Consider the following 27,878-nt stretch of genomic DNA (forward strand, 5'->3'; position numbering starts at 1 on the left):
TTGGGACAAATGACTTGTGACATACAAGAAGCTTGGGAGCTGTGACACACTGTGTCTCTGAGCATGAGTCTGTGTGAGCTCATGGCAAACCTGAGTCTTGTTAGGATTCTGTAAAGCAAGCTGGGTAGGCAGGTAGCAGGCTCACTTCCTCTAGGTCTCTCCTGTTCTCTGCCCAGCCTATGAAAGGGTTGAGAAGGAAGACAGGTTGTCCTGTGTTTGGGTGGGTAGGGGGGCTGTGAGTGTCACAGAAAGACATGTCAAAGGCAACACCACAGGCGTGGATAGAGGAGATGACCTCTGTCTCTGTAACAGCAGAAAGTCCTAGAGACTTTTAAGAGTATCTTCTTTTTTTTTTTTTTTTTTTTCTTTCTGGTCAGTTTTTATTTTGATCTCAGGCACCGTTGCGGAAGATGGCTCTGCCTTGCAGGGAGAGGCTTCACATAAACACATCTCAGTATCTGAGGGTCCCTTCCACCGTGTCAGAGTCTGCCCACTCTCTCCAGTCAGTTGTCTACCTCCTCCTCTTCGTTCTGTTCTTCCTCATCCAGTCTTTCTTCATCTTCATCCTCCTCCTCTCTGCTTTTGTCCTGCTCTTCGCAATCTTTTTTGTCTTTGTCCTTCTTCTTTTGCTCTGAGGCTTCCTTCTTGCCTTTCTGCTCCCGCCTGTATGCTTCTAGCGCTTCTTTCAATGGCGTTACGAACCGTTGGAACTCCATCTCTTCCATGGCTGACAGTACATCACTGGCATTGAGAGTCTTGCGCTTTCCTTTCATTGCAAAGTTATTGGCACAGGATGTGGCATACAAAACGAAAACACTGGCCGCGCGGGAGATGGCGCTTCGGGCCTCCTTGGAGATGTTGACACCGTCCGGTAGCGCCTCCTTGATGATCCTGGTAATGACGGCGTTGGGCAGATTTAGGTCCTCAGGCCTCTCCGCCATTGCCTCCGCTTGGGCCCTACCCTCCTCCTCAGGTCTCCTCGCAGACAGTTCTGGTTAAGAGTATCTTCTTAATCCATAATTTTTCCTGGAATGGAGCTGTGTCCCTCAGAAGCTCGTAGTTCCATATCCTAATAATGTCTCCAGATCCCAAACAGCAGCGGGCTGCTGAGGCAGGCAGAGTGAGGCAGTCCTGGTTGGTTTGGGCACCACATGGGAGTGAATGATACTTCCTGTAGGGAAGAGATTCCACACAGTCCTAGACCACTGCAAGCTGCATGTAGAGGCATTAAGAGGGGATCGGACAGAGGGAGGGGCCGCAATAGGTAGAAGGCCTTCGGCCCAGGATAAATGGGCTTCCACATGCTCCTGGGAGGTGAAGCTTCTCAGGTTCACTCAGTCCTGAGCCCTCAGAAGATGCTCTGCAGCCACTGAGAAGCAAGACTTGCTGAGAGCCTCTATCCCGCCCCACTTGGAGAGCTTGTGCACAGTTAGGGAAGGGAGGCTCCCAGCCTGGGCTTCCCCTGGCCATCAGAAGGGAAGGGTTGGGACCTCCCACACTTCCTCCTGGCACACATGAAAGGCTCTTTGTAGCAGTAGGAGGCAGAAGGGAAGGGTGAAGGAGGCCTGGCTTTTCCTGTCTCTGTTGCTCTCATTTCTTTTGTGGTACCAGACATCAGTCCCAGGACCTGTGCACTGAACAAGTGCTTTACCACTGGGTTATCCCACCAGTTCAGAGTAACGCAGAAACAGGTAACTCAGACTGCAGGTGTGTCACCTAAGTAGAGGGTTTCCCCAATCCTAGTCTTGCTGTCTGAGCCTCTGGGGGTCCTGTAGCCTCTGTTCTCATGAGATGAATGAAGACCAGCAGCTAAAACTGGATTTGCCTGGGAATTGCCAGGGCAACTGTGGGTAAAGGAGGGTCCTGGCAGTAATACCTTGCCACCGTCTGGTCTCGCTCCTTCATCTCCGCATGACAGAAGCAACAGGTATCTGTATACTCAGTCTTCTCCTGTCCAAAGGTCAAACAGTCATAGCATCCTGCAAACCTGTGCTGGTTATTCTCAGTGATGAAGAAGGCTGACCATGGAGATCCAAGACTGGACAAAAGGGACTAGAAAGAATCTGCCTTGGAATCAGGGCTTTGGATGGGGAGCCTGAAGGAGTGTTTAGACGCGTGTCCATCGCATCTGAGAAAATCCTATCTAGAGACAAACCAGAGGTAAAGCTGCACTCTCATCAAAGAAGTAACACACACGCGTTCTCACCGACACAAGATGACTCTATCCATTCTGCGACTTTTAAGGAATAAACTAAAAAAAAAAAAAACATGATTTACTGATATAGACATTTACTTAGTCCACAGTAGGAGGCTGGGGAGGCTCAGAGCATGTGCCAGGCACCAGCTTCTGTGACTGGCAAAACTTTCTCACTGCACTGTATAATAAGATGCCCTCTTGACGCTGGACAGAGCCAAGCGTGAGACTCAGGGTTTCTTCTCTTCGCAGAGCCCCAGATGATATTACCGGTCATCGATCACCGCGACACACAGTTCCCACCCCAGGGGCCAGACCCTTGCTTCTCATCTCTCCTGAGCAGATTCAGTCCGTTCTCATGGCCTTGTCTACAGCTGATCATGTTTTCCTTGGATCTAATTGGGATCTAACTGACCTCTCTGGCTCTGCTGTCCAGAAAGGACCATGAGACCAGCCTTCATCACAGTTGTCCCCACTTTATCCCACAGTTTGTTTTTCTCTTCCTTTTATCCTAGAATAACAGAGAGCTGTGAGAAAACCATTGAGACCCCAAGGATCAGGCCCCAAGGGCCCTGCAGCCCTCATGGCCTCCAGAGGTACTGACTCCTTTTCTTGTTCTGTTTTCTGAGTGTGGTCTCCAACGTTGGGCCTCCACAGTGAGAATCTGTGGAGTCAAGGAGAGAAAGGAAGTCACCAAGGTAGACACAGGGGAATCTCCTGAACCTGGGGAGAAGATGGTTTCCTTTTTGACTCTGCCTTGAGGGGCATCCTCAGACATTCCCTGCTCCCTTCCTAGCCTCTCAAGAGGGGTTAGGAGAATCCAGAAAAGTGGCTTAAAGTAGGCCATGAGAATTAATGACAACTTACAACATCTGAGGAGACTCTAAACTCCCCACCACACAGGAAAACACTTGTCTGTGGTCTTGTTCAGGCCAGGTGTCACATGTTGGGCAGCTCCTGTGGATGGGCCCTTAATGTTCTATCTACAACTCACCACAGCTCATCCTGCAGAATTCGTGAGTGTGGTTGCAAGCACCTTGGGGGGAGGACTGATGGTTTCAAGAAGCAGGTGTCCCTGAAAGATGGGGTGAGTTTGAAAGGAGAATTATTGAAAGGAGAATTCTAGGTTTGGAGATACAAAATTAAAAGAATAAACCCCAAAATGCCACAGATACAAAATTAAAAGAATAAACCCCAAAAGGCCACAGACCCAGGGCTAAGCCCTGCAGCCAGGACTAGCACGCCATAAAGATAAAGGAGCACAGGAAACACTGTCCAGGCAGGACTGGCAAGCCATAAAGATAAAGAAAAGGAATGCAGGAACCAGCCTGAGTTAATGGGACTGATTCATGGGACGTCTGGCAGGAAGACATCTCCCCCCAGCTCACTCAGGGCCATATTTCAACTAGGTGTCCTCCAGACCCTGATAAGCCCCTGACTTCTAACACGTACTCTTTCTGCTTTGTTCCCACTGCTATGTTTGAATGTAACATTCAATTGTATGTAACCACGCCAAAACTCCCTAGCTTTCTCTATATAACCCTCTGACTTTTGAGTTTCGGGCTCGACACCTCTGTCTCCTGCACGGGATACGTGTCGGCCCGGAGATCTCTGTAATAGGTCTCCGTAATAAACCTCGCCTTTGCTTATTACATCCAAAATGGTCTCTCTGTGTCTGGGGTCCGCGATTTCCCGCGACTTTAGAAAGGGTCTCTCTTCGAGGATCGTTCATTTTGGGGGCCCGTCCGGGATCTTCGCGACCACCCCAGACTCTGAAGACCCCTTGGAGGTGAGTTGGATGTTTGTCTGAGTGTCTCTGTGTGAGCGGCGCCGCATTCGTCAGTCTGTGTCTGTCTCTGTTTTGGTTCCGCCGTGTGTGTATATATGTGTGTCTTAGTACTGGTCAGTGTTAAGAGGGCAGATGGGTATTCCTGCCCTGTGGTAAGAGGGCAGATCTGTGTTCCTGCCTTGTGCTAAGAGGGTGGATGTGTATTCCTGCCCTGTGCTAGGAGGGTGGATGTGTGTTCCTGCCCTGTTCTAGGAGAGTGGATGTGTATCCCCACTCGGTGCAGCTGCCTTTGTGGTCCGTGAGGACCCCCTGGCTGCAGAAGGGGGGACGCCCCGGGCCCGCAAGCTGCAGCCCCTGGAAGACGGGCGGAGAACAGTCGGGAGAGCCCGGCTGTGGGCAGTCAGGAGGACCTGACTGTGGTTTTCTGGAACAAAGGAGACAGAGTGCTCCTTAGTGTCTGCTGTCTGTGTTCTGTTTCTGTTTGGTGTTCGTTTTCTTTGCCATGGGGCAGACTGTGATAACCCCTTTGTCTTTGATGGTGGACCATTGGACGGATGTTAGGACAAGAGGACACCCTGAAATCCTGTTGGGAGGTGGAATCAGATGGTCCATCTCATCCCAAAAGCAGCTAAGGTTAAGCTGCAGTTTGGGCCAGGTACTGAAGGTACCAGACATCTGTGGAAATTGGTTATAGGATGCTTTGTCTTGGTCTCGCTTGTCTCGTTTGTTTTCTGTGGTATTGTCGAGTGTCTTTTTGGCTTTTGTTTCGTGTTTGAACTTTGGACTGACGACTGTGTTTGAATTTGGACTGACGACTGTGTTTAAAATCTTGGACTGACGACTGTGTTTGAAATCATGAAAAGGAGAGCGCTCATTAAGAGAAGTACTTTAGATCTTCCTGGTTGCTGCCGCTGCAGAGAGCTCTTGGGCAGCACCCCGCGAGCAAACTTGAGCCTCGGGACCACAGTGGGTTATGTTGGTGGATTTCTGTATATTGAACCATCCTTGCATCCTTGGAATGAAGACTACTCCATTGCTGGTGAGACTGCAAATTGGTACATCTACTCTGGAAATCGAGCTGGATTCCTCAGAAAACTGGAAATAGCTCTACCTGAAGATTCAGCTGTACCACTCATGGGCATATACCCAAAAGCTGCTCCACCATATTATAACGACACATGCTCCACTGTATTCATAGCAGTCTTATTTATAATAGCCAGAAGCTGGGAACAACCCAGATGTCCCTTAACCAAAGAATGGATACAGAAAATGTAGTACATTTATACAATGGAATACTTCCCAGGTATTAAAAATGACATCACAAATTTTGCAGGCAAATGTAATGGGATGGACTAGAAAATATCATCCTAACTGCAAATCCAGACCCAAAAGGATATACATGTTATGTACTCACTGATAAGTGGATAGTAACTAAAAAGTACAGAATACCCGTGATACAACTCACAGATTCTATGGATCTTAACAAGAAGGAAGGCACAATTGAGGATGCTTCAATCTCACTTAGAAGGGGGAACAAAATTATCACAGGCAGAAGCAGGGAGAGACATGGGTGAGAGAGGGGAGGACGATGGAGAAGGAGAGGGCATGATCAGCTATGGGGGGAGATGGGAGAAAAACCTAGAGGGTCAGGAGAACGAATAGAAATATGCAGCAGTATGGGGAGACAGGAGGAATCACTAGAAAGTCACAGACACCAGTGTTGTGAGAGGCTCCCAGTACCCGATGGGGATGACATTAGCCAAAATGTCCAATATTGGGAAGATGGAAGCTGAAGAGACCACCTCCAGTAGATAGACATGGACCCCTGTTGAAGGGTGGGGTCACCAGTCATGTCAAAATTTTTGATCCAGAATTGTTCCTGTCTAAAAGAAATGCAGCAGCAGCAGCAGCAGCAGCAGCAGCAGCAGCAGCAGCAACAAAATGGAGCAGAGGCAAAAGAAAGGTCATCCAGAGACTGCCCCAATTTGGGATTAATCCCATGTACAGACACAAAACACTATTGCTGATGCCAAGTGTGCCTGTAGTCAGTACCTGACTGAGATAGATGCAGACATCTACAGCCAACCATTGGACTGAGCCCTAGGACCCCTATGGAAGAGTTAGGAGAAGGACTGAAGGAGCTGAAGGAGATTGTAATCCCATAGGAAGAACAACAGTATCAACTAACTTCAGAGCTCCCAGAGATTAAGCCATTAACAAACGAGCATACATGTCCTGGTTTGCTCTCCACCCCACTCCCCTTTATATGTAGCAGAGGACTGCCTTGTCTGGTCTCAATGGGAGATGTGCTTGGTCCTGTGGAGTCTTGATGCCCTAGAGAAGGAGGATACTACAGAGGCGAAGTGGGAGTGGGTCAGGAAGTACCCTCCTAGAGGCAAAAGGAAGGGGGAAACAGTGTGGGAGGCTCATGGAGGCAGGGCCAGGAGGGGACAACATTGGAAATGGAAATAATTAATAAAAAGCAGAATCCTATTTTTTTTAAAAAAAAAAAAAAAGAGAAGTACTTTAAGGAAGCCTGCCTTATCTGCTGTCCTTATTGCAAGGGAGGAGCCAGTCTCCAGCATTAAATTACTTTTCTCACTGGTCATCATTGACATGGAGAGTGCCTTTGGTCCTATCCCCACAGCAGCCAGTTCCTGCCCCTGTGGTCGAAATGTCCCAGGTTGGGGGACAGAGAAGCCCCTAAAATAGTTTCAAAAAATCTACAGCAAACTGTAAAGAACTTTGTTTTGTTTTGTTTTGCCAGTCAAGAAATGTTGTTTGCCCTCTTCAGTAGACCTCTATTCTCAAGATTCTCTTGTTTTCTCACCATCCCATTTGAGACGCTTGTTAGTAACTGTTACAGGTCTTCTTTACCACTGAGGAAAGACGGAATCCTACTAGAGGCCAGAAAAAATGTTCCAGACATGGATAGAAGGCCCTCACTTCTGCCTGCTCTCTTCAGATGCCTGAAGGTAGGGAGTGCTCCAGGTCTGCAGCCAGGCTCCAAGGGTGGGTCTCTGAGGGGCTGAAAAATGCCCCACCAATCTGGCTAAGATAAAGAAAGGATATAAAGAGAAAGTTACAGAAATTTAAAGGGTTAAGTTAAGTTGCTGAGAGTTAGTACAAGTTACAGAGAAAGAGGTAAAAAGAGCAGAAAGCTGGGGAAGAAAAGAGACAAAAAGAAGAGGAAATTAGAGAGCTAAAGAGAGATAAAAGACAAGAGTGGAACATATACTGGCCACAGTAGTTAGGGAACCTAGGAAGATAGTACCTGGCAACAGAAGAGAATTCCTGGCTAAAGATCAGTGTGCCTAATGCAAAGAAAAAGGACACTGGGTCAGGGACTGCCCAAAAAAGAACAAGAGGGGCCACTGGAGAGCTTCTTGGTCCTAGAGTGCTGGCTATGTACAGAGATAGAAGAGAAGTGTGGATACAGGGACCCAATGCTCTGTGCTCCTATGCCCCCCAGTGGGCCAATATCCAAAGACCTTGAGTGCAAGGGGCTACTGGCAACGAACAATACTTATGGACTGCCCGAAGAACAGTGGACCTTGGCGTGGGCCGGGTAACCCACCCACTAATTCATGGTCATCCCTGATTGCCCCCATCCCTTGCTCAAAATTGTTCTCCAAATTGGCTTGTGTGGGCTGAAATGGCTGGGTGAGTCCAGGTGTATGCATATCTGCAGACTGTGAATGTGGAGCTTAAGACCTGTCTCAGTGCACCAGTACCTGATGGTGGGAGATGTGTGACTTAGTCCTGTTCTGCCTGGAACATATCACTCCTGCCAGCCGGGCACTAACAATTATCACCCAATCCAGGACTTAAACTGTGATAGAGTGGCTGATGTCTTGCCTTTGAATAGAGTGTCCCAAAAGATGGGACCACTGGTCAGCTGCCATGGACTAGATTCTCCACCGGTTGGGGACAATCTGGTCACCTTGCTGCCCAATCCGGACCTGGAGCCACCACAGCACGAGTGTCATGTACTGGCAGAAGCCCATGGGTGGAGAAAAGACCTCTGCGACTGGCTGATTGACCCCTGCTGAAAGCCGAGGACCTTGTCCACAGATGGGAACAGTTCTCTTCATGAATGAAGGTCAGAGACAAGTGGGTGCTGCCATGGTGGACAACACGACGTCATCTGGGATAGCTGAACATCTACCCCCCAGCACATCAGCACTGCAGATGCCTTTACCATCTCTTGGATGCCCTGGTGAAACCAACAACTGCAAGAGACAGCCTCGATAGTCATCAGGAAGATACTGGAAGAAATCTTCCCCCAGTCTGGAGTGCCCAAGGTAATCTGGTCAGACAACGACCCTACTTTCGTTGCCAAGGTAAGCCAGGGTGTGGCCAAGTATTTAGAGGTCGATTGGAAATTACATTGTATCTACAGACCTCAAAGTTCAGGACAGGTAGAGTAAATAAATAGAACTCTAAAAGAGACCCTGACCAAATTAACCATGGAGACTGGCGCAGACTGGGTGACACTCCTTCCCTCTTGCTCTCTTCAGAGCAAGAAATACCCCTTCCAGATTCAGCCTTATTCCCTTTGAGATCTTATATGGGGCCTCAGCCCCCCCCCCCCCCGGCTGTATTAGATGATGTTACTGAACCAACATGTCATAGTGCCATAGTAATAATGATTTGTGTGCCAGGCTAAAAGACCTACAGGTGATACAGAAAGAAATCTGCTCACAGCTGACATCAGCCTATGCCCTGGAGACCCCTGAGACATCCCATCAGTTCCAGGTCGGAAGCAGCTACACTGAGCCCAGACACTCGAGCCTCGCTGGAAAGGACTGTACCTGGTGCTACTGACCACCCTGACAGCCGTCAATTCTCAGCCCTCGCCAGCCACATACTAGCTGTTGGGGCTGAGAGCTGAGACCTAGAGGGAAATTCAGATCTTCAAAAAGCTCCCTAGACTTACACATCAGATAAGTGGATACATCAGAAACTGACTGGAAGGTTGCTATAATGCTCACTTGAGGAGTGTGCTTTAGAAACAAGAATTTCATGTTTGCCCTCGTTCCATCGGGATAGGTGTGGAATAGGCTTGATTTCTATTGCAAATGGTGTAACATTGCATATGTTAGTACTCCTAACACTTCTTGGGACTGTGCCTCAGGGATCACAACCTGTATAAGTTTAGAAGTTCTGAAAGACAGTCATGACCTTGGTGTATAGGTTCAGATAGTGTCCAGATTGGAATCCTGATGCTAAAGACTTAGTAAGACACAAAAAAAAAGGAGTTGAGAATTACTTAGGGCTAAGGCTATCTAGGTGCTGCAAGGGCAGCACAAGGACATCTGCTGTTACAATGCAAGGCTTATAGAGAATTCAGAACTGCCATTGACTCAGGTATAAAAAGAGTGAAAGACTTTTTAGCTGACCTCCAAGAATACCTAACCTCCCTCTCAGAGGTAGTCCTTCAGAATAGGAGAAGATTAGACCTGATATTCCTTAAAGGAGTCTGTGTGCTACACTGAAAGAAGAATGTTGCTTCTATGTAGACCATTCAGGAGTAATTAAAGACTCCATGAATAAATTTAGAGAAAGGTTAGATAAAAGACAGAGAGACAGAGAAGCACATCAGGAATGGTTCGAGAGCTGGTTTAGTAGATCTCCTTGGATAACTACTCTGATATCTTCCCTTATGGGACCCTTCTTAGTTTTGCTTCTGCATCTGATTATAGGTCCATGTGTGTTAAAGAAACTAGTTAATAGGCTTGACTCCTACAAAAAGATAGAGACGCTTAACAAGGTTGGTTTGAGTCTTGGTTCACTCAGTCTCCCTGGATGACTACCCTACTCTCTGCTACAGCTGGGCCATTATTAATAATTTTCTTGGTTTTAGTTTTTGGACCCTGTGTGACAAAAAGGTTAATTGCTTTTGTTAAAAATCGAGTGGGTGCTGTGTGGTTGATGGTTCTGAGACAACAGTACCAGTCAGTTAGGACAACTGGTGAGACCAAATACGAGACTTGATATCGAAATTCTAAGATTAGAATTATTTAGTAGAAGGAGAAGGGAATGAAAGGAGAATTATACGAATTCTAGGTTTGGAGATGCAAAATTAAAAGAATAAACCCCAAAATGCCACAGATACAAAATTAAAAGAATAAACCCCAAAAGGCCACAGACCCAGGGCTAAGCCCTGCAGCCAGGACTAGCACGCCATAAAGATAAAGGAGCACAGGAAACACTGTCCAGGCAGGACTGGCAAGCCATAAAGAAAAGGAAAGGAATGCAGGAACCAGCCTGAGTTAATGGGACTGATTCATGGGACGTCTGGCAGGAAGACATCTCCCCCAGCTCACTCAGGGCCATATTTCAACTAGGTGTCCTCCAGACCCTGATAAGCCCCTGACTTCTAACACGTACTCTTTCTGCTTTGTTCTCACTGCTATGTTTGAATGAGCCAATTGTATGTAACCACGCCAAAACTCCCTAGCTTTCTCTATATAACCCTCTGACTTTTGAGTTTCGGGCTCGACACCTCTGTCTCCTGCATGGGATACGTGTCGGCCCGGAGATCTCTGTAATAGGTCTCCGTAATAAACCTCGCCTTTGCTTATTACATCCAAAATGGTCTCTCTGTGTCTGGGGTCCGCGATTTCCCGCGACTTTAGAAAGGGTCTCTCTTCGGGGATCATTCAAGTTCTACTCTGGATGGCGGTGCCAACTTCACAAGGTGAATACTGTGCCCTCTGTCTGGGTAGAGAGATGCCTATCTGGATTAAAAGCAGAATTCACACACTTGCTCCGTCTAAGAGTACACTGGTGATGGTGACCAAAGGCAGGTGCTGTATGAAGTGGGGAAGGGGAAGGAGGAACTCCAGGCAAAGGGAGCTAGCAAAGAGTGGCTCTAATATCTGAATGTGTAGACTTCCAACCAAAACTACCAAGAAAGGATCGGGATGACTGCCAATTGTAGGGACAGCAGTCAAGGGGACGCCATAGGTGTAGATACGTGGACGCAGCAACAGGCACACCAAGCTCTGTTCACAGGGCTGCTGGATGCACAGCAAAGATGCACCTGGCTCTACTACAATAGAATCAGAGAAGGAGAGGAAGGAAAAGCACAGGGAATGACAAGGGTGACTCCCTGTGATCAGGGGTGGGGTCGGCGGGAGTGACAGGGGCACAGGAAGGTGTATGGGGTGAGAATGTAATAACAAAAGCCAGCATGCTGGGTAGTTATCATGCTTACACAAAAGTTCAATGGGAAGAGAAAGAAAGGAAGAAAGAGAGAGAGACAGAAAGAAAGAGAGAGAAAGAGGAGGGAAGAAAGGAAGGAAGGAAGGAAGGAAGGAAGGAAGGAAGGAAGAGAGAAAGAAAGAGAAAGAAAGAAAAAAACAAACAAAGGGAGCCTCTTGCCTGCAGGCTTGCCCCATCTCTTGTGGAATAGCCCACACAAAGGCTCTCTATGTCTGGGTAGTCAGCCTTTGTCCCCATCCTGCTGTAGCAGCTGCACCCCAGAGACAGCTTTACTTATGAGGCCCCTAAGGTAGGAAGGCTTGAGGTCGATGTCCGTTTCTTCATTTCCTCCATTTGTCAGTGCAGCAGCCACTCACGCCAAGCTCCTTCCCTCTGGAGTGCCCTGCCAGGTCCCAAGCCCTCTGTGACCTAAGCTGACCCCTGACGGCTTGGTGACCTGAGGGAAAATTCTCTCGAGCTTCAGAAGCACAGAGAGACCCAACATGGCTCAGGGTCCATCTCTCCTGTCACAGTGTGTGTACATCAAAGGGGTGCAGAGCACCTACCAGAGACTGGTGAGGGTAAACTCGTGGGGACATTGAGCATGGCCCCCCAACTTACCAAGGAGTCTGGCTCTCCTTAGGGGTGTGGGTTCACCACTGGCTTTGTGTGGTAACCTCAGACTGACTTCCTAAATTATTCTCTGCCTCCCCACGTGTTTGTTGGTTCTGCATAATGTTCGAGTAAAAACAATCCTGTCACCTCAGGATCAGGGCCCTTCCAGAGATCACTCTCTATAGCTTCTGATCTCTGGCCAGCCCCGTCTCCCTTCACAAGCTCCTGCCTCTCCTCACTCCTCAGCACAGACCTGGGCTCTGGAGTGTTTGACGCTGACAGTGGTCTTCAGAGGTTGGAGAGAATGGCACTTGGAATATGTCTTTACTTGGAATCATCTTGTATTGCTTCCTCTCAGAGGTTCCCAGAACCTCTATGCCATAGTCCACTCCCTCAGGTCTCACCTTTGGTTGAGAGGAGAAAGTCCTCTGCTCTACCAGGTGCCTACAGCTGGATGGCTATGTGCCACCTCTGCTCTGTCCCAGGAGGAGAGACTGATGGGAGCTGGGTACCAGGGGTAACGAAACCCTTCCTCTCGCGTCTGTTTGGTTTTTCCCAAATGTTACTGGGTTTGATTACCATATCCTCCCAGTTTGAGGGAGGAAGAGCAAAGAACTACACAGGAACTAAACCTGACAGTTTCAACACATTTAGTTCGCCATTTGATTGGAGTCTTCCAATCATTCCCTGGAATACAAATCTTTCCCCATTTTTCAAATCAGTGTGTGATTACGAAGTGTAACAAGGGGCCGTCCTGTGGTTTTTCAGATGAGGAGACTGGCTGAGGAAGAGGCATTGGCCTTCACTCCACAACCAGAGACTGAGCCGAGACAGAGCCTAAGATATGAGATGCTGGAGACCACGTTTTCTCGAAGAGAGATATTTGTTGCTATATTTTTAATAGTTCTTTCTCTTGATTTTTCTCTTCTTAACATCGCATGACTTCAGCTTGGCAGAGAAAAACACACGTGTAGGACCGTGTAAATGTCCACTGAGTCACAGGCCTACTATGACAGGACCATGTAAATGTCCACAGAGCCACAGCTCATCTTGCTGAGCCACCATGATGGGTCCTAATAATCAGAGTGAGGAATGGGCTGGAACAGTCAGGATGGCAGGGTTTAAGATACTGTACTGGCTCTATTTCTAAATTCAGGGACAGAAGCAGAACCCATCCCACTTGGACATTAAAAAGATCTTCTAGGAAACTGCTCAGCACGCTTTGTGACAACACTAGGAAGTGAGGCCAATGTTTGTCACCTCAGAGTTCCGGAATCTGCCAATACCTGTGGGCCCGAGGTTGCAAGTGACTGCTTTTACGCCATATTCCAGACCAGCCAGTTGACATTTATTGAACACAAGGCTATAGAAGGCAAGAAGACAAGAGCCCATTGATCTGAGACACCACCGTGTCCAGTGAGCCTCCACAGATTGAGAAGGAGCTGAGAGCCACATGCCCAACCTCCTGTCACAAAAGTGTTGGCTTCATCTCCATTCCTACCACTGTGTAAAGTCTTATGTAAATCTGCCTTGACTCTCACTCTGGCTCTCCCCCATTTTCTGCTCCCCAGGCTTCCTGACTTCTCATTACTTGTACCGTACAGCCCTCCCTGACCATACCCACCATGTTACAATCCCATTACCCACACTCTAGGTCACTCTGGTCACCCTTTTAGACTCCAGTTTCCCCTTCTCCTGGCATCTCTGGCCACCTGCATTGACCTAGCTCTGTTCACCCAGAGAAATTCAAAGGCCTCCATAATCTGTTCCATCACCTCAACATTGGCTGTTCCCCTTGTTACAGCATACCTCCACTGTCCCCACCCCTGTCCCCTGAACACTTAGCTGCTTGGAGGAGGGGTCACTGAGGCAGGTCTGACTGCAGTGCCTTGTATATCTGCTCAAATATTTTCACCTTGTCATCCAGCTTGTGACACAGTTCCCGCAGTGCCCCAGCTGACTCTGTTTTTGCCCCATCATACAGATCCATGGAATCTGCCACAAGGTGATACACATCCCATGCAAGGAAAAAGCTTGTAACCCCTGCTGCTCCAAACCTGGCTCCTCTGGTCGTTGAGAGAGGAGAGCCCGTGAAGGCAGCCCCCATCTCTCTAGCACTTTGGACAGAGCCTCTTCCAGTGGAGGTGAGGCTCCTGGCAGCTGCTGCACCCTGAGAGATGGACCTGGCTCTCCTGATGGCTCGGATCTGATCCCTGAGGGTTTTGAAGGCCTCGACTAACTCCTTGCCTGTATTATAAAGCTTGATTGTGATCTTAGGTGTGATCTTTAGAATCTCCCCAAGTACATCCATGCTGGCTCCAACCAGGCGACTGGCTTCAGATTCATCTGACAGTTTGATTGATTCTTCTACAATGTTAGTCACAAGACCATTCACAGATGCTGTCACTCCCAACCCCACGGCGGTTGCTGAGAGTATCAGACTGGCCCCTCCTGTAAAGGGTAACAGAACCAAACCAAGGATTCCAGAGACAGTGCTAACAGAGCTAGACACCACATTGGAGATGGTACAGCCATGGTGAACCTGGTCAAGATGGTCAGCCAGGTCTCGGAGCTTCTTGATATGGTCCTCAAGTTTCTTTTTCAGCTGAGGAAACACTCGTAGAAACCTCTCTTTCTCCTGTTCCCTTTGAGGGCCGTCATTTTCATCTGTGGGATGCTGTTGTAAATGCTCTTTCAGAGCATCATACAGCGCAGCTTCCTCCTCACTGTGACAGAAGTAAAATGCAAGAGGGAAACAGCAAGTTTTTTTAAGATCAAAACTTATTCAGTCTTTAACTTTATACGAAAAACCCAACCAGAAATAATTTTACAGAGATACAACATTTTCCATTCTACTATGAACATTTGAAACATTTTGGATGCCCACAGTCCATAGGGGTTAGTGTGTAAGGCAGAGTCAACACAGCAGTGAAAGGCACTTTATAAAATGTCATATAAGAGCAGTGTCATCACTACCTGTGGGGACCCTGTGATGTCATCACTACCTGTGGGGACCCTGTGATGTCATCACTACCTGTGGGAACTCTGTGATGTCATCAGTATCCTATCTTGGGGAAGCCTTTGATGAGCGCAGGGATGTGGGATCAGAGTAAATGCTCTTTACTTCTGAGAATTGTGTTGTGAGGGATGCAACTTTCCCAGAGGCTCTCCTGTCCCTTTGGATGCTGGGAAGGTATCTGCATTCCCTGCAGCTTCCAGTCTGCAAGAATGCCTGAGCTTGCCTGGGAGCTCTGCAGTGGGATACACAGACTGAGATGCTAAGAGTGGATTCCTGTGTCTGGAAGGCTCCCAGACCTAAGCAGATGATCGCTGCACATCAGGCCTCATACGACAGCACACGGTGACAGGACACTTGCTTTAAAGCTTTGCACAGACCTCCTGCATCTGCTGCACACAGCGTCATCATTGAGGTATTTCAAGTGGGGAAAATGAAGGCTCTGAGATACACAGTTCCCAGGAGTTATCTATAAAAAAGCTCAACCTTAAAGATGTCAGTGTGATGAGGAATTTGCTGCCATTTGTGACCTCCAGAGGAACTGGAAGCCTAAGGCATTGACCTTAGGAAGATTCCCATAAGGCCATGTCCCTGGAATTGATCTGTTGTTGGTGTCCCTGTAAGGGATGTGCAGTCTTCTGCCCTTGTTACCAGGTGGCCCTAAGTCCCCAAACCCTTGTGTGTGCAGAGTGGTTCCTTCTTTCTCTCCACTGGGGCAACAGTCTTGAACAGCGTCCTCCTGGTCCTTGGAAGTTGTATCAGGATGAATGTCTGTCCTAGGTGGGTTTTCTGGTGTGCAAGGGTCATGTGACTCCTCACGCACTCCATGCAGGGCACCTCATTCCAAGGGCAAGAAATCTGAAGCCTGAAGCTCTCTCAGATCTGACTGGGGCCTGTCTTCAGTGGTTTCTTTTAACCCCCTGTGCTATGTGCTATCAATCATCTGTGTGAACTCTGAGCTGTTTTTACATTTTCCCAATACTGTCCTGATTTAGGGGAGTCTTCCATTAATAGCTGGTGCCAAAATGAGAAAGCAGGCTCACTGAGACCCTTTCCTCAGACTTTGTCATCTAGCTGTTCCTGAGAATTGAATAATAAAACCTTAACCAATCCCTTTAGGGCCATGAGACCGTCCGGATTATTTTCCCTGCTGCCTACTCCCTGTAGACACACAAAGTTGTCCCCTTCCAGGCTAAAGCTTCCAGAGCAGTGGCTGGGTGTGGCGACTGGGACAGAACAGCTGCGACCAGTCATGGCTCCACACTGACTGCCACTCTTCACTAATTCCTGACTCTCAACATGGCAGATTTCTGTAGACAGAGATCACCAGGCTAACAGACACCATAGCTGATGACAGCGTCTCTGTGGAACACCACAGGGCCATGTGCAAAGACACAAGGGGCCTGGAGATCAGCTGTAGTAACCGGAAGGAGAGAAATTCCCTGAATTGGTTCAAGACAAAGGGCAAGGATTTTCTCTGGTGTGTTGACATGGGCTCCTCTCAGATTCTCGACTTACACGAATCGTCCTCCAAACACACTGACTTTGGGAGCTGTCTATAGCCACGTGTTCTTCCGAATATTCAGGGAGCTCTTTGTAGAACAGAAGAAATTTCAAATAACCTCTGAGAACTCTGCAGTCTTTAAAGACAGTGTATGGAGAGCACACCCATAAATGGCCCTGCACACACATGAGACATGACATCAGAGCAGGGGAAATATCCCTTCTCCCACTTTTATGTCTTTCATTGGGCCCCTGACCATTCCCCTTTGTACCTTCAACTCTCCCTCTCCTTCCAGCCCTGATGTTCTCATGTATAAGCACACCCTATCTGTCTTCAGACACCAGAACAGGGCATCAGATCTCATTACACATGGTTGTGAGCCACCACAGAGTTGCTGGGATTTGAACTCAGGACCTCTGGAAAAGCAGTAGCACTCTTAACCACCCAGCCCTGCTCTTCTGGCCTGCTACCTACACCTCCATTCCAGAGTCACACACAGTCTCTCCTGACCCCTGGTTGTGACCCTGGTCCTGGGGTCAATGGGCTTTGGAAAGAATACTGGCAGTAGGTTTTCCATCCCTGACCTGTCGCTTATCCCAGACTGTCACCATATCCTATAGCCTGAACTCACATTCCTCCGGAACAGCATGGGGCTCTGGATCTAAGCAGCGACAGTCAGGGTCCACCCCAGCTCTGCCTTGGCACCATGGGCTCTCTAACTCCCCAACCCACAGAAGGATCCTGCTGTTGGTACAGCTCCTCAGATAGGAGGAAAGTGACTGAGACAGAACATGGAAGACAGCTTGTTCAGTGTACGTTTTTCTCACTTGTCTCAAAATAAATCCTTGATTCCTCAGTCCTACAGGAGACCCTTGTTTGTTCTCACTTCCAAAAGTAGCTTTCCAAGCTGACTTTCAGGAGCACCCACTGTGTGCTGGCCCCATGCTGAGAAAGAACCCCACTGTGTTCCTGCCCCATGCTGAAAACCCCACATGGATGGTCCTATTTTCTCACACTACAGTTTCATGTGGTGGAAATCAGGAAGCAGTAACTAGCTTGTCAAGGTCACAGAACTAGTGGATGGCAGAAATCACCCTGGCACCTTGAGCAACATCTTCAAACAACCTGAAGTGACTTCCACCAGGAATAGCGTATTGTAAACTCTCCTCTTGGATAGTTGAGAAGGAGGCTCCATGACACCAACCCCTAGGACTGCCTGGAGTGGATATGCCTGACCAAGGAATAACCCTCATTCTCCTGGTGTGGGGTGGAGGGTGTGGCACTGTGTGCACCCTACAGGTCACCTTGACAACTCTGCTGCTTCCACAAATCCCTTCCAGACTCCATCTTCAGTTATCAGGCTCTTCAGGTCTCTTTTGCAGAGTACTTCTGTGAGAAAATCAGTGAGTTCTTCAACACTGCGGCGTGCCACTATTTATGAGGAAAAGAATGAGGTCAGATGATGGCATGGGGTCCTATGAACTACTATTGTCTTCTACCTCTCCACTCTCCTTCATCAGACCTGCTGATCTGGAAGCAGACAGGTTAGAGCCTTTCCTGCACCCATTTCCCTGCCCACTGAGTCCTCTGGAGCACGCCCAGCTGCCCAGAGCTGTGTGATATTCCCCCTCCCCTAGCTACATGGTCCCACCATTTCTCTGTCCGCCTCCCCCTGCCTCCCAATCCCAACTGCTGGGAGACTTGCACTGCCCTCCTGACTTCCATTGCCCAACCCAAGGCTACCTACCCAGCAGGGTCCTGCTGCACCAGGAACATTGAGGTTACATCCCCTTTCCTATAAATGTTACATCAGGAAAACTCAGGGGCAACAGTTGGGTTAAGGCCAGAGTAAGGGCACAAGCAACAAAAGGTAGGGCAGTGTGACATCTTCAGAGCCCCGCTGTCCTACTACAGCAAGCTCTGGATATCCTAACACGACTTAAGCAGAAAGTAAACAAATCTCAAATCCAATTTTATAAAGATGATGGAGACCTTTACCAAGGAAATGATGAATTCCTTAAGGAAATATATGAAAATACAATCAAACAGGGAGAGGTCGTTAAAGAGGATACAAACAAGCCTCTTAAACAAATACAGGAAAAGCACAATTAAAAAGGTAGAGGAAATAAGTAAAACTGTTCGAGACCCGAGAATCGAAACAGAAGCAATGTAGAAAACATGAACTGAAGGGATCCTAAACACAGAAAGTCTAAGGAAGAGAACAGGAACTACAGACACGAAGATCACCATCCGAACCCAAGAGCCAGGAGAGAGAATCTCAGGCAGAGAAGGTATGACAGAAGAAATGAATACACCAGTCAAAATGAATAAATCTAAAATTTCCTCACACAAAACATCCAGGAAATCCAGGGTTTCAGGAGACTCAGCCCCCAAATGCATGCGTATGTAAAGGGTCTTAGGCTCAGAAAGCATTTGGGAAGGAGGAACTTTATAGCACTAGTGAAGACCTAATAATGACATAAGTGTAAGGAACTGCTCAGTGGGACTGGGGCCCTGATGGCACTGAGATCCCAGATGTCTGTCTTCTGTCACCTGCCTGTCATTTCCTTGTCTGTCACATGTACACACCTGTCTCTATGTCCCACCTCCCCTTTTACAGTGACCCTGCTCCTCACACGCAGAGGAAACGTCGTGTGCAGAGGACTGACCCTGCTGCACTCTGGCAAGAGGTGCTTACTGGGACCGACTTTCCATAAGGTCATCTTGGACATCGGCTTCCGTTGCTGAGAAATAACAGGCCACTTGTCAGTGTCTCTGTTTTTGAACCACATGAGCCTCTTACACATCAACACTGGGCTGACAGAGCCTTCAAATGTGACTTTCAAGCTGCCATAGGCTCTCCATGGCCTCGTGTGTCAGTGGTAGAATTTTTAATAAACTAAGGATGAATATCAGTTTATATTGAGCATGGGAAGAACTCAGAGCTCCCTGAAACCAGTGAAAAAACATCCACGTCCCCTTGGACTATTGCAGATTTTGCAACTCTAAAGCCATTGATGAAAAGACAGCACTGCCAGGTTTGGTTGCAGCTTGGGGTGAGCCCTTGTCACACTCAGCCATGTCAACTGCAGGTTTGCACATTGTAGCAATCCCTTCCCAGGGCAAGCGTGGGATTTTTCTCCCTTCACTGCTAACCTGGAGCTTAGCTGGCCTTGTCCAGACTGTAGCCCCTCACTTTCACCACAGAGTAGGAGCCTCCCCTTACTTAACCTCCTCAACAGTGACAGCTACTCAGACATTGAGATTCCCGGCGCCCCTTTTTTGTCCAAATGCAAGTCGTAAAGCAGTCAGCATTTTTTTCCAGTTCCATTTGCACTTTCTGTTGTGGACACAAACCACTGAGTCACTGGTAATATGTATCTACAGTCAACGTTGCGCTGTATTGACCTCTTCCCCACCTAAGAAATTAATCCATTGCCTTTAAGGTAGCCTTATGTGATGTCTTAGAATATGGGCAGAAAATAGCTTGGTTCCTGGTCAACCTATCATGGGACTGACCTCTAGTCCAGTTGCCAATGAAGTCCTTGCACCCCTGTGAGATCACATGACCAGTGTCCACCCTTCTGCATTGCACAGCAGGACTGTCTGCCAGGGGCTACATAGACCCTTTGGGCTCTGCTGACAATATTCACCTGCACTTCTAGTCCAAAGTTCCAAAGTCTTCCCCTTCTCTCTCTTTCTCTCTCTCTCTCTCTCTCTCTCTCTCTCTCTCTCTCTCCCTCTCTCTCTCTCTCTTTATATATATATATATATATATATATATGTATATATACATATATGTATACATACATATACATATGTATATGCAGGTATTGTGGTTTGATCATGCATGGCCCAGCGAGTGGCAGTATGAGTGTGTGTGACCCTGTTGAATACATTTGGCCTTGGAGGAAATGTGTCATTGAAGGGGTGGGCTTTGAGACTTTCCTTCTAGCTGCCTGGAAGACAGTCTGCTTCTTGACTTCCTTTGGGTGAAGATGTAGAACTCTCAGCTCCTCCTGTACCATGGCTGTCTGGAAACTGCCATGCTCCCGCCTTGATGATAATGAACTGAACCTTGAACCAGTAAGCCAGCCCCAATTCAATGTCCTTATAAGAGTTGGCTTGGTCATGGTGTCTGTTCACATCATTGAAATCCTAAGATAACAGCAAATATCTATGATTTATTTGTTTTGTGTGTATGTGTGCTTGTGTGTATGTGTGTTTGTGTGTATGTTTGTTTGTGTATGTGTGGTTTTTTTGTGTGTTTGTGTGTGTGTGTGTCTTTGTGTGTGTATCCAGATAGAGAGTGCAGAGAGTATGTCAGGTATTCACAGCGCTCCACAAGGATAGATGCCCAGAGTGTTAGTGAAGAGAGAGAAGCAGATACTGGAAACTGAGAGATCGCATCTCATCTGCAAGTAAGAAATGTGGAATGTACTGGAAGGGGGCAAGACTGTCAAGTCTTTATTTATTTAACTTTGTATATTTTATTTTATATTTTAATTTTTGAGACATGGTCTCATTAAGTAGCCCTGGCTGGCCTGGAACTCACTATGTAGACCAGGATGGCCTTGAACCTACCTCAGCCTCTCAAGTGCTACAATTAAGTATGCATACCCCGCACAGCAGGGCCATCTACTCTAAAGTCCCACCCCCAGGAGCAGAAGTCCTCCAGTGAGGTTCTGTGTCCTGTGAGTTCCATGATCTCCCCCAAATGCATCACCCTCTGGAGCCCAAGTGTTCAAGTGCGTGGCCCCTGTAGGTATCGCACACTCAAGATACACACACGGGCCACACAAAGGTGGGTCACTGAGATCAAAAGGACCTGGTTAGGATGAAGAAAATTTGCAGCATCTGCTCTCCCATTGCAACCCTTGTGAGATGGAAACACAGAGAGAGGAAGAAAGTGACTACCTTTGCTGACTGCTGCTCGGTCCAGAGCATGAGCCATTGGACTTCTTACTGTCCTGCAGGTGTCTGGGCTGGAGGGAGGAAAACACAACAAATAAACAAAAGCCAGCATGCGTTGCAATGGAGACCACTGCAGAGATGTGGGGTGTAAAGTAAAGGGCACAGTCAGATGCTCCTCCAGGCGGCCCTGCACTTCTACTTAGAGATGACAGCCATCTGGGTCACCCTCTCCCCTCATCCTGGCCAAGTCAGAGCCCTCCTGCCCTGCTAGTATCCGTGGGGGATGTCCCCTTCTAGGGACATAAACATGAAGAGAAGACCTAAATATAATCTTCGTACAGGAGAGATGGCAGGAGGTGCCCTGCCAGTCATTAGGTGGGAATGCGCTCAATGGATGCCACAGCAAATATTTCCTGTGTGTCTGTTGCACACAGAGCTTCTCAGACACACCTCGTTGGGGGTCATTCCTGAGATGAGGACTCCCGAGAGCCTTACCGTAGTGCGGAGGAATGACTGCAAAGGACTGCAGATTTGACAGCAGTGCTACGCCAGGCACTTGACCCCAAAATGTCATGAATGTCACCCCAACTTTTAGACATGAATTTCCACTCTCTTGAACATACAACAGCATCTTCTCCTCTCCCCATGTGACTGTGGGGGTCACTGTGCCTGGGGCTCTCGCCCACATCAGGGCCTGTGTCCTGTGTCAAGTTTAACCCATGAGTGACACATTGCTCTCCCAGAGCCCACACACTCTCCTCGTTTCTTCAGGATCCTGCATCCCATCAGGGCTGGTGTCCTGTTAGATCCTGTCCCACATCTGCTCAGGAACCACCCAGTCCTCTGCCCTCTTTCTAAGTGTTTAGCCTTAGGCAGTTTCTAATGTTCCTGTGAACAGCAATTTAAAAAAAAAATTTCCTTAAAAAAAAATCCTTCCTGGGGGTTATTTGCTCTAAGATAGTCCAAGAAGTAAAATGACAGGATCACCATTGAAGTTTTCATGTACTGAGGCTCACTACTGATGAAATCAATTGTGTGAGCCTAGGCTCCCACGGGCAGGGCACTCGGGAGTGACAGGCGTTCTCCCTAGGTTTACAGTGACAGCAGCCTTCACCACACAGCACATCTGACCTGCATGTTGGGGAATCTCAGCACTGGAGACAAGGAGACTGGAGGCTGAGGCTTCACAGGCAGACCCTCGTTCTAACTGAAACCAGACGTCACTGTGCTGTGTGGCTAGGGCTGCAGTTTCGTGGTGGAAAGGCCCTCAGTGTACAAAGTCCGGCACAATCTCTACTGATGCATTCATTCGTGAGCAGAGGTTCACTGTAAAAGGGGCTGCTTGCTCCTCTTCACTTTTGCTTTCCTGCCCTTGTTTCAGCTCCTTACCCTCTCTCCCTATTCCCCTCACCCCACCCCCTCTCTCTACATGCTCATGGCTGCCCTCTACGCCTTTATACTCCTCTCTGTCTCTCTCTGTCCTCTGTGTCTCTGTTCCTCTCTCTCTCTCTCTCAATATCTCTCTCTCTCTCTCTCTCTCTCTCTCTCTCTCTCTCTCTCTCCCCTCTCCCATTTCCTCTCCCTCTCCCCCCACCTCTCTGTGTGTGTGGGGGTGTGTGTGTATGCACAAGTGTGCGTCTTTCTCTCAACTCTCCTCCCTATGCCTTGATTAAACTCTATCCTGTACTATAGTCTTGTGGCTGGTCCCTCAGGGGAGGATGCCACAGCGTGGGCCTGCTGAGGTCTCCCCTTCCCCCACACCTGACTGCACATGCAGCAAGCATACCCTTCTTCTCCTTCTTTTTATACACACAACACTGGTCCTTCACTCTCCGTCCATACTTGTGGCATCTGAAGGACTTAGGGGTGGCTCTATCACTACACAGGCTTCCAGAACACCACAGGCAGAGGAGAGCAGCCTGTTGGGGCTCTCAGCAGGGTAGGAACTCTACATCCATCCATCAGGAGGGCAAAACAGAGGCCCAGAGCCCATTCTCAGTCCGTTACCTGCTTCCCTTCTGCACCTGCACTCACGAGACCATCCTGGCTTCATCCTCTGTCTTCCTCAGGCTAGGCAGAGGCTGGGTGAGAGAACCCAGGAGTGTGGCCTCTCATCTACCCGTTCTGCCTCCTTGAGGCCCCTCAGAATAGTCACCGACTGTGATGCCTTAGTGTTTCCTCAGGGGTTAACACAGCATAGGCAGGCAGAGCTGTGCCTAACCAATTAGTTTTTCTGTACATCTTCATCAAAACCTCCTTCCCTTTGGTTCAGTAAGAGCACCCCAAGGCCAGTGTGCTTGGTGGCTCTGTGTTCACCCCTCCTCCACTTCTTTTTCTGTTTTTGTGAGATCCAAAATGACCGAGCACAGGCAAGAAAGTTACCTTCCTGCTAGCGACTTCTTATCATGTCTTAGGCCTCCTTCCAAGGAGGATCAGGCCCCAGGCAGTGTGATGATCCCATCTGAGGGCTTCCAAGGCCTCTTGTATGCACTGTGTAGAGGAGGAGAGAGGAGCAGGCCGAGCTCACTTGACTGAAAGTCCAGCCCCACAGCTCCTGAGGCTGTGACCATTCTTCCCTGAGCTCCTCCATCCATGGGCCCTAACCCTTCTCCAGAGCCATTGAGAGGATGAACACATGGGGAGTGCGTGCTCCCCAACTCACCAAGGAATTTTCCTGTAGGCAAGTTTGGATGTGTCCCTGCTGTCCTTCGCTGTATGGATCCAGTCACCAGCTGCCCGTCTGAGAGACAACCAGGCACAAGCTCTGGGCATTATATAGCCAGTGCATGAAAGTGAAAGAAAAAGTTCTGGCATGTGGCTCCTCAAGACACACCCAGCCCGGTGCCTTCCTGGGCCTCCCTGCTCCTCGGCCATGGACAGCAGCGTCTCTGGATAGAAACAGAGCCAAGAATGATGGTCAGTGATGAAGCTTGAGCCATGCTTCAGTCTCCAAGTAAAAGGAACACATTTATTACTGAGATGGCCACAGATGCTTGGTCTCAAAAAGGGGGAACCTTGCTTTGTGTGGACTTGTGGATAGGAAATAAACTTGGGACTTCCTACATTCTTGGGCCAGTCCCAATCTTTTATTCTCCCTCTCTTCCCCTCTCTCTGTCTCTGTTTCTGTCTGTCTCTCTGTGTCTTTGTCTCTCTCTGTCACTATCTATCTATCTATCTATCTATCTATCTATCTATCTATCCATCTATCTATCTATCTATCTCCCTGAAATGTTTGGATCAGATATGAGCTCTCAATTACGTCTCCTGCACCACGCCTGCCTGCTGCCATGCTCCCTGCCAGGATGGTCATGGACAAACCTTCTGGAGGTGTCAGCGAACCCCAATTAAATGCTTTTATAAGTTGCCTTGTTCATGGTGTCTCCTTACAGCAAGAGAACTGTCACTAAGACACCTTGCAAAACTCCTAAAATATTCTGTAGGAAATGACCCCCCCTCCCCTGTTCCTGTCTGATACCGTGCATGGACTATTGCATACATAAGGAGCAAAGGCCTTTCTTAGGGACACACAGACTTCAGACAGGGACAACAGAGAGAAAGGCAGATAGTTTAAATGGGGTTTCCTCTTGGTTTAGTTGAGTCTGAAGGCAAGATTTGGTTGGTTTGTTTGCTTGGTTGGTTGGTTGGTTGGTTGGTTGGTTGTTTTCAGACACAGGGCTTCTGTGTGTAACTAGCCCTGGCTATCTTGGACTTGTTTTGTAGATCAGGTTTGCCTTAAACACACAAAGATTCCCCTGCCCCTGCCTCTCGACTGCTTGGATTAAAGGCATGAGTCACCAGGACCAGCTTGAGGACAAGACTCTCAAATGTGGTGCTACCACGGGGCTTCATACTGAGACCATGTCTTAAGGCAGTGTGTGGGTGGTGGGCCTGGCAAAACAGATAAACGTGCCATGGTTTCCCTCCATGCTGGTGATTTCTTGGCTGGATTTTTGGTTCTGTAAATTCTGTGGCTTTGCCAATTGATCAGCTAAGGTCAAAATATGCTGCTTACTGAACCTCTCTCCAAGCCCAATCTGGTCCTTGGCACCCAACAGTCTACTAAGTCTTATCTAGAGATAATATTAATCAGAATAAAGGTCCTCTGATCAGGGTTAAGTACATCCTTACTGTGTCTCTCTGAGGTGCCAATCAGGAGGAATTGGAGGGGAAAGGTGCCCCACGAGCTCAGGTGCCCCAACTCCTGTGGAAGCCCCAGCTCCCAATATTAGGAAGCCACTGCATTGTCCACAGACTACAGAAGAACTGTCATGTTACACGCAATCACTTCACCATGATGGTCTGCACAGGGATTCCAAACACCCTTGGGGTAGGCAGGCCTCTACTTCAGATGCCAGGTGAAACTATTCCCCAAACTTGGCACATCCTGTCCTCTGCTTGTCACCTGCCACTGCTCATGCCCCATGTCTTGGGTCTGGCTCTCCCTGAAGTGGCCATAGGACTCCAACCCTCCTCCCAAGAGCTTCTGGCCTCAGAAACCCATACCCACGATCCCAGGCTCACAGACCGACGAAGCGAATTGGTGTAGTGACAGGGAAGACTCTTGCCCGGACTCAGCTCAAACCGGTCAGTGATGGACTCAGTACTCGTGGCTTTAGGCCTCATTGACAAACATGTCCTAGTTATAGGAAGGCTAGACCCTGGCGAGCCGCCAACACACAAACTGGTAAGAGAGGAAGGGGAATATTTCCAGGAATCACAGTGGATTGCAGAGGCCTAGGGAATGAGGGAATGCAACTGCCTAGCATGCATGAAGTTTGGGGTTCAGTCCCCAGCGCTGCATAAACTGGGTGTGGTTGTGCTTACTGTGACTCTTCACTCAGGAACTGGAGTCAGGAAGGTCAAGTCGAGGTCATCCTTGGCTACTAATCAAGTTGGAGGCCAGCCTGGGCTATCTAAGTCTGAGACCTTGTCTCAACAGAGAGAGAGAGAGAGAGAGAGAGAGAGAGAGAGAGAGAGAGAGAGAGAGGAAGAAATATATTCATGACAGATGATGGATAATAGATAATCACAGATAGATAGATTATAGATAAATTAGGTAAATGGATACATACCTGTGTTTAAGAGCAGCACTCCATGCTTTGCAGACGACCAAAGTTCAGTTCCCAGTACCCATGTCAGGTGACTCAGCCTCCTGTAATTCCAACGGCAGGACATACAATGGCCTCTTCTGGCTACCAGACACAGAGTTGGTACACACACACACACACACACACACACACACACACACACACACACACACAACTATTTTTGTACTCTGAAGAATGAAGCACTCAAAAACAGGGAGCTGTAGTGTAGGCTAAACAACTTCAGTGAGCTAAGGAGCCCAGACAAGGAAACAGCACAGCCAAGCTTTGGACAGTAGGCGCAGCACTGCCATCTGTTGGTAGTGAGCAGCAATTTCACCATCTTCAGCTGGTGTGTGTTAGGCAGTGTGTGCATGCCTCTGTGTGCCTACCTAGTGAAAGTGTGTGCATGCCCGTGAGAGGTGAGAGGTCACAGTTAGGCGTCTGCCTCTATTGTCTGCTAGACAATAGAGTTTTGAGACAAGGTCTCTCACTGAACCCAGAGCTTGCCCTTGGGGCTGGACTAGCCAAGTGAGCTCCCAGGATCGGCTAACCTCTGTCCCCTAGTGCTGAGATCACGGACAGGACACAAACCCTTGTTGTTGATGCTGTTGCTGTTGTTGTTGTTGTTTACAGAGGTTTGTGGATCCAGATTCACTCTTGTGCATCCAGAGGATTCAAGACCAGCCTCAGCTACAAAGCAAGAGGGAGCCTAGCCTGGGTTACCCAAGACGTTCTCAAAACAAACAAACAAATGAAGAAACCCACAAGGGTGTAGCCGGATGGCTCTGTGGGTAGAGCTGCCTGAGTCAGATTCCCAGTTCACACACAAAGACCTGAGCTCAGGGCACCTGCCTGAAGCTTCGGCACGGTGGGGTCAGAAGCACACACACAGACACACACACATCCATACATATCTGTACAAAAATAATCTGTGGCCAGGTGCCGGTGGCGCTGTAAGAGTCCATGGTTTGCAAAGAATAATACCCCAGACTCAGATAGAAGGAGACAGCAGAGAGTGTTTATTCTGTGAAGAAGCTGCATGCAGGGGTCTATGACTTGTCTGGATGGAAGACAGAAGTGTGGACTTTGCACGGACAGGCACTGATCAATTTAATGCCTGTTGGGGTAGGCCTGGGTGACTTTTGCCTTTCTTTCCCTTGATTGGTTGGTTCTACCTCCATGGGTATGGGTGCCTTAGTGAAGGGGTAAGGCTCTGGGGTGCGGGAAGATTTATTGAATAACTCTTCTTGGCTCAGGCTAGGTGGTGAAGTGCCTTCTACAGCTCCTGATTGGCTGCCCATAAGGTTTGCCCAGGCTAAGTGGTGGGGCAGCTTGCTGCTGACTGGCTGTCTGTGATGGGTAGTTTTTCCTGGAATTGACTGTTTTGGACTTTTCCAGTGCAGAGAAACAGAAAGTTAGGCCTAGTCTCCCAAACTGCCAGTTTTCAGCCTGTTATGGAGTCAGCCTGGCTCTGGCAAACTATGTCCTTTCAGTGCATGGGTCTAACTGAAGTACTGAGGAGGCAGAGGCGGGCCCATTTCTGTGAGTTC

General features: G+C 48.5%; 1 protein-coding gene, 1 long non-coding RNA gene and 1 pseudogene across 3 annotated transcripts; 1 reads left to right on the top strand and 2 right to left on the bottom strand.

Moving 5' to 3' along the window:
• Pole3-ps3 (DNA polymerase epsilon 3, accessory subunit, pseudogene 3) lies at nt 291–996 on the bottom strand (annotated as a pseudogene).
• On the bottom strand, nt 2,269–26,467 carry Apol11a (apolipoprotein L 11a). 2 transcript variants are annotated; one of them, XM_006241949.5, is made up of 7 exons: nt 26,314–26,467; nt 23,904–24,129; nt 21,245–21,312; nt 17,632–17,758; nt 12,212–14,533; nt 3,189–3,269; nt 2,269–2,858 (listed from the first exon to the last, which is right to left on the bottom strand). In XM_006241949.5, the coding sequence occupies exons 1-5, from the start codon at nt 26,414–26,416 to the stop codon at nt 13,669–13,671; spliced, it is 1,389 nt and encodes a 462-aa protein (XP_006242011.1). In that variant the 5' UTR covers nt 26,417–26,467; the 3' UTR covers nt 2,269–2,858; nt 3,189–3,269; nt 12,212–13,668. The 2 variants fall into 2 exon arrangements, with proteins under 2 accessions (XP_006242011.1, XP_008763869.1); XM_008765647.4 differs by lacking the exon at nt 26,314–26,467 and adding an exon at nt 23,624–23,731 and having other exon boundaries at nt 23,904–24,051.
• LOC134479936 (uncharacterized) lies at nt 17,732–19,247 on the top strand. The gene is made up of 2 exons (XR_010053869.1): nt 17,732–17,871; nt 18,948–19,247. It is a non-coding gene; the product is annotated as an uncharacterized LOC134479936 (long non-coding RNA).
• Nucleotides 26,468–27,878: the final 1,411 nt, after the last annotated feature.

Source organism: Rattus norvegicus, chromosome 7 (genome assembly GCF_036323735.1).
Source record: "Rattus norvegicus strain BN/NHsdMcwi chromosome 7, GRCr8, whole genome shotgun sequence".
Taxonomy (NCBI): domain Eukaryota; kingdom Metazoa; phylum Chordata; class Mammalia; order Rodentia; family Muridae; genus Rattus; species Rattus norvegicus.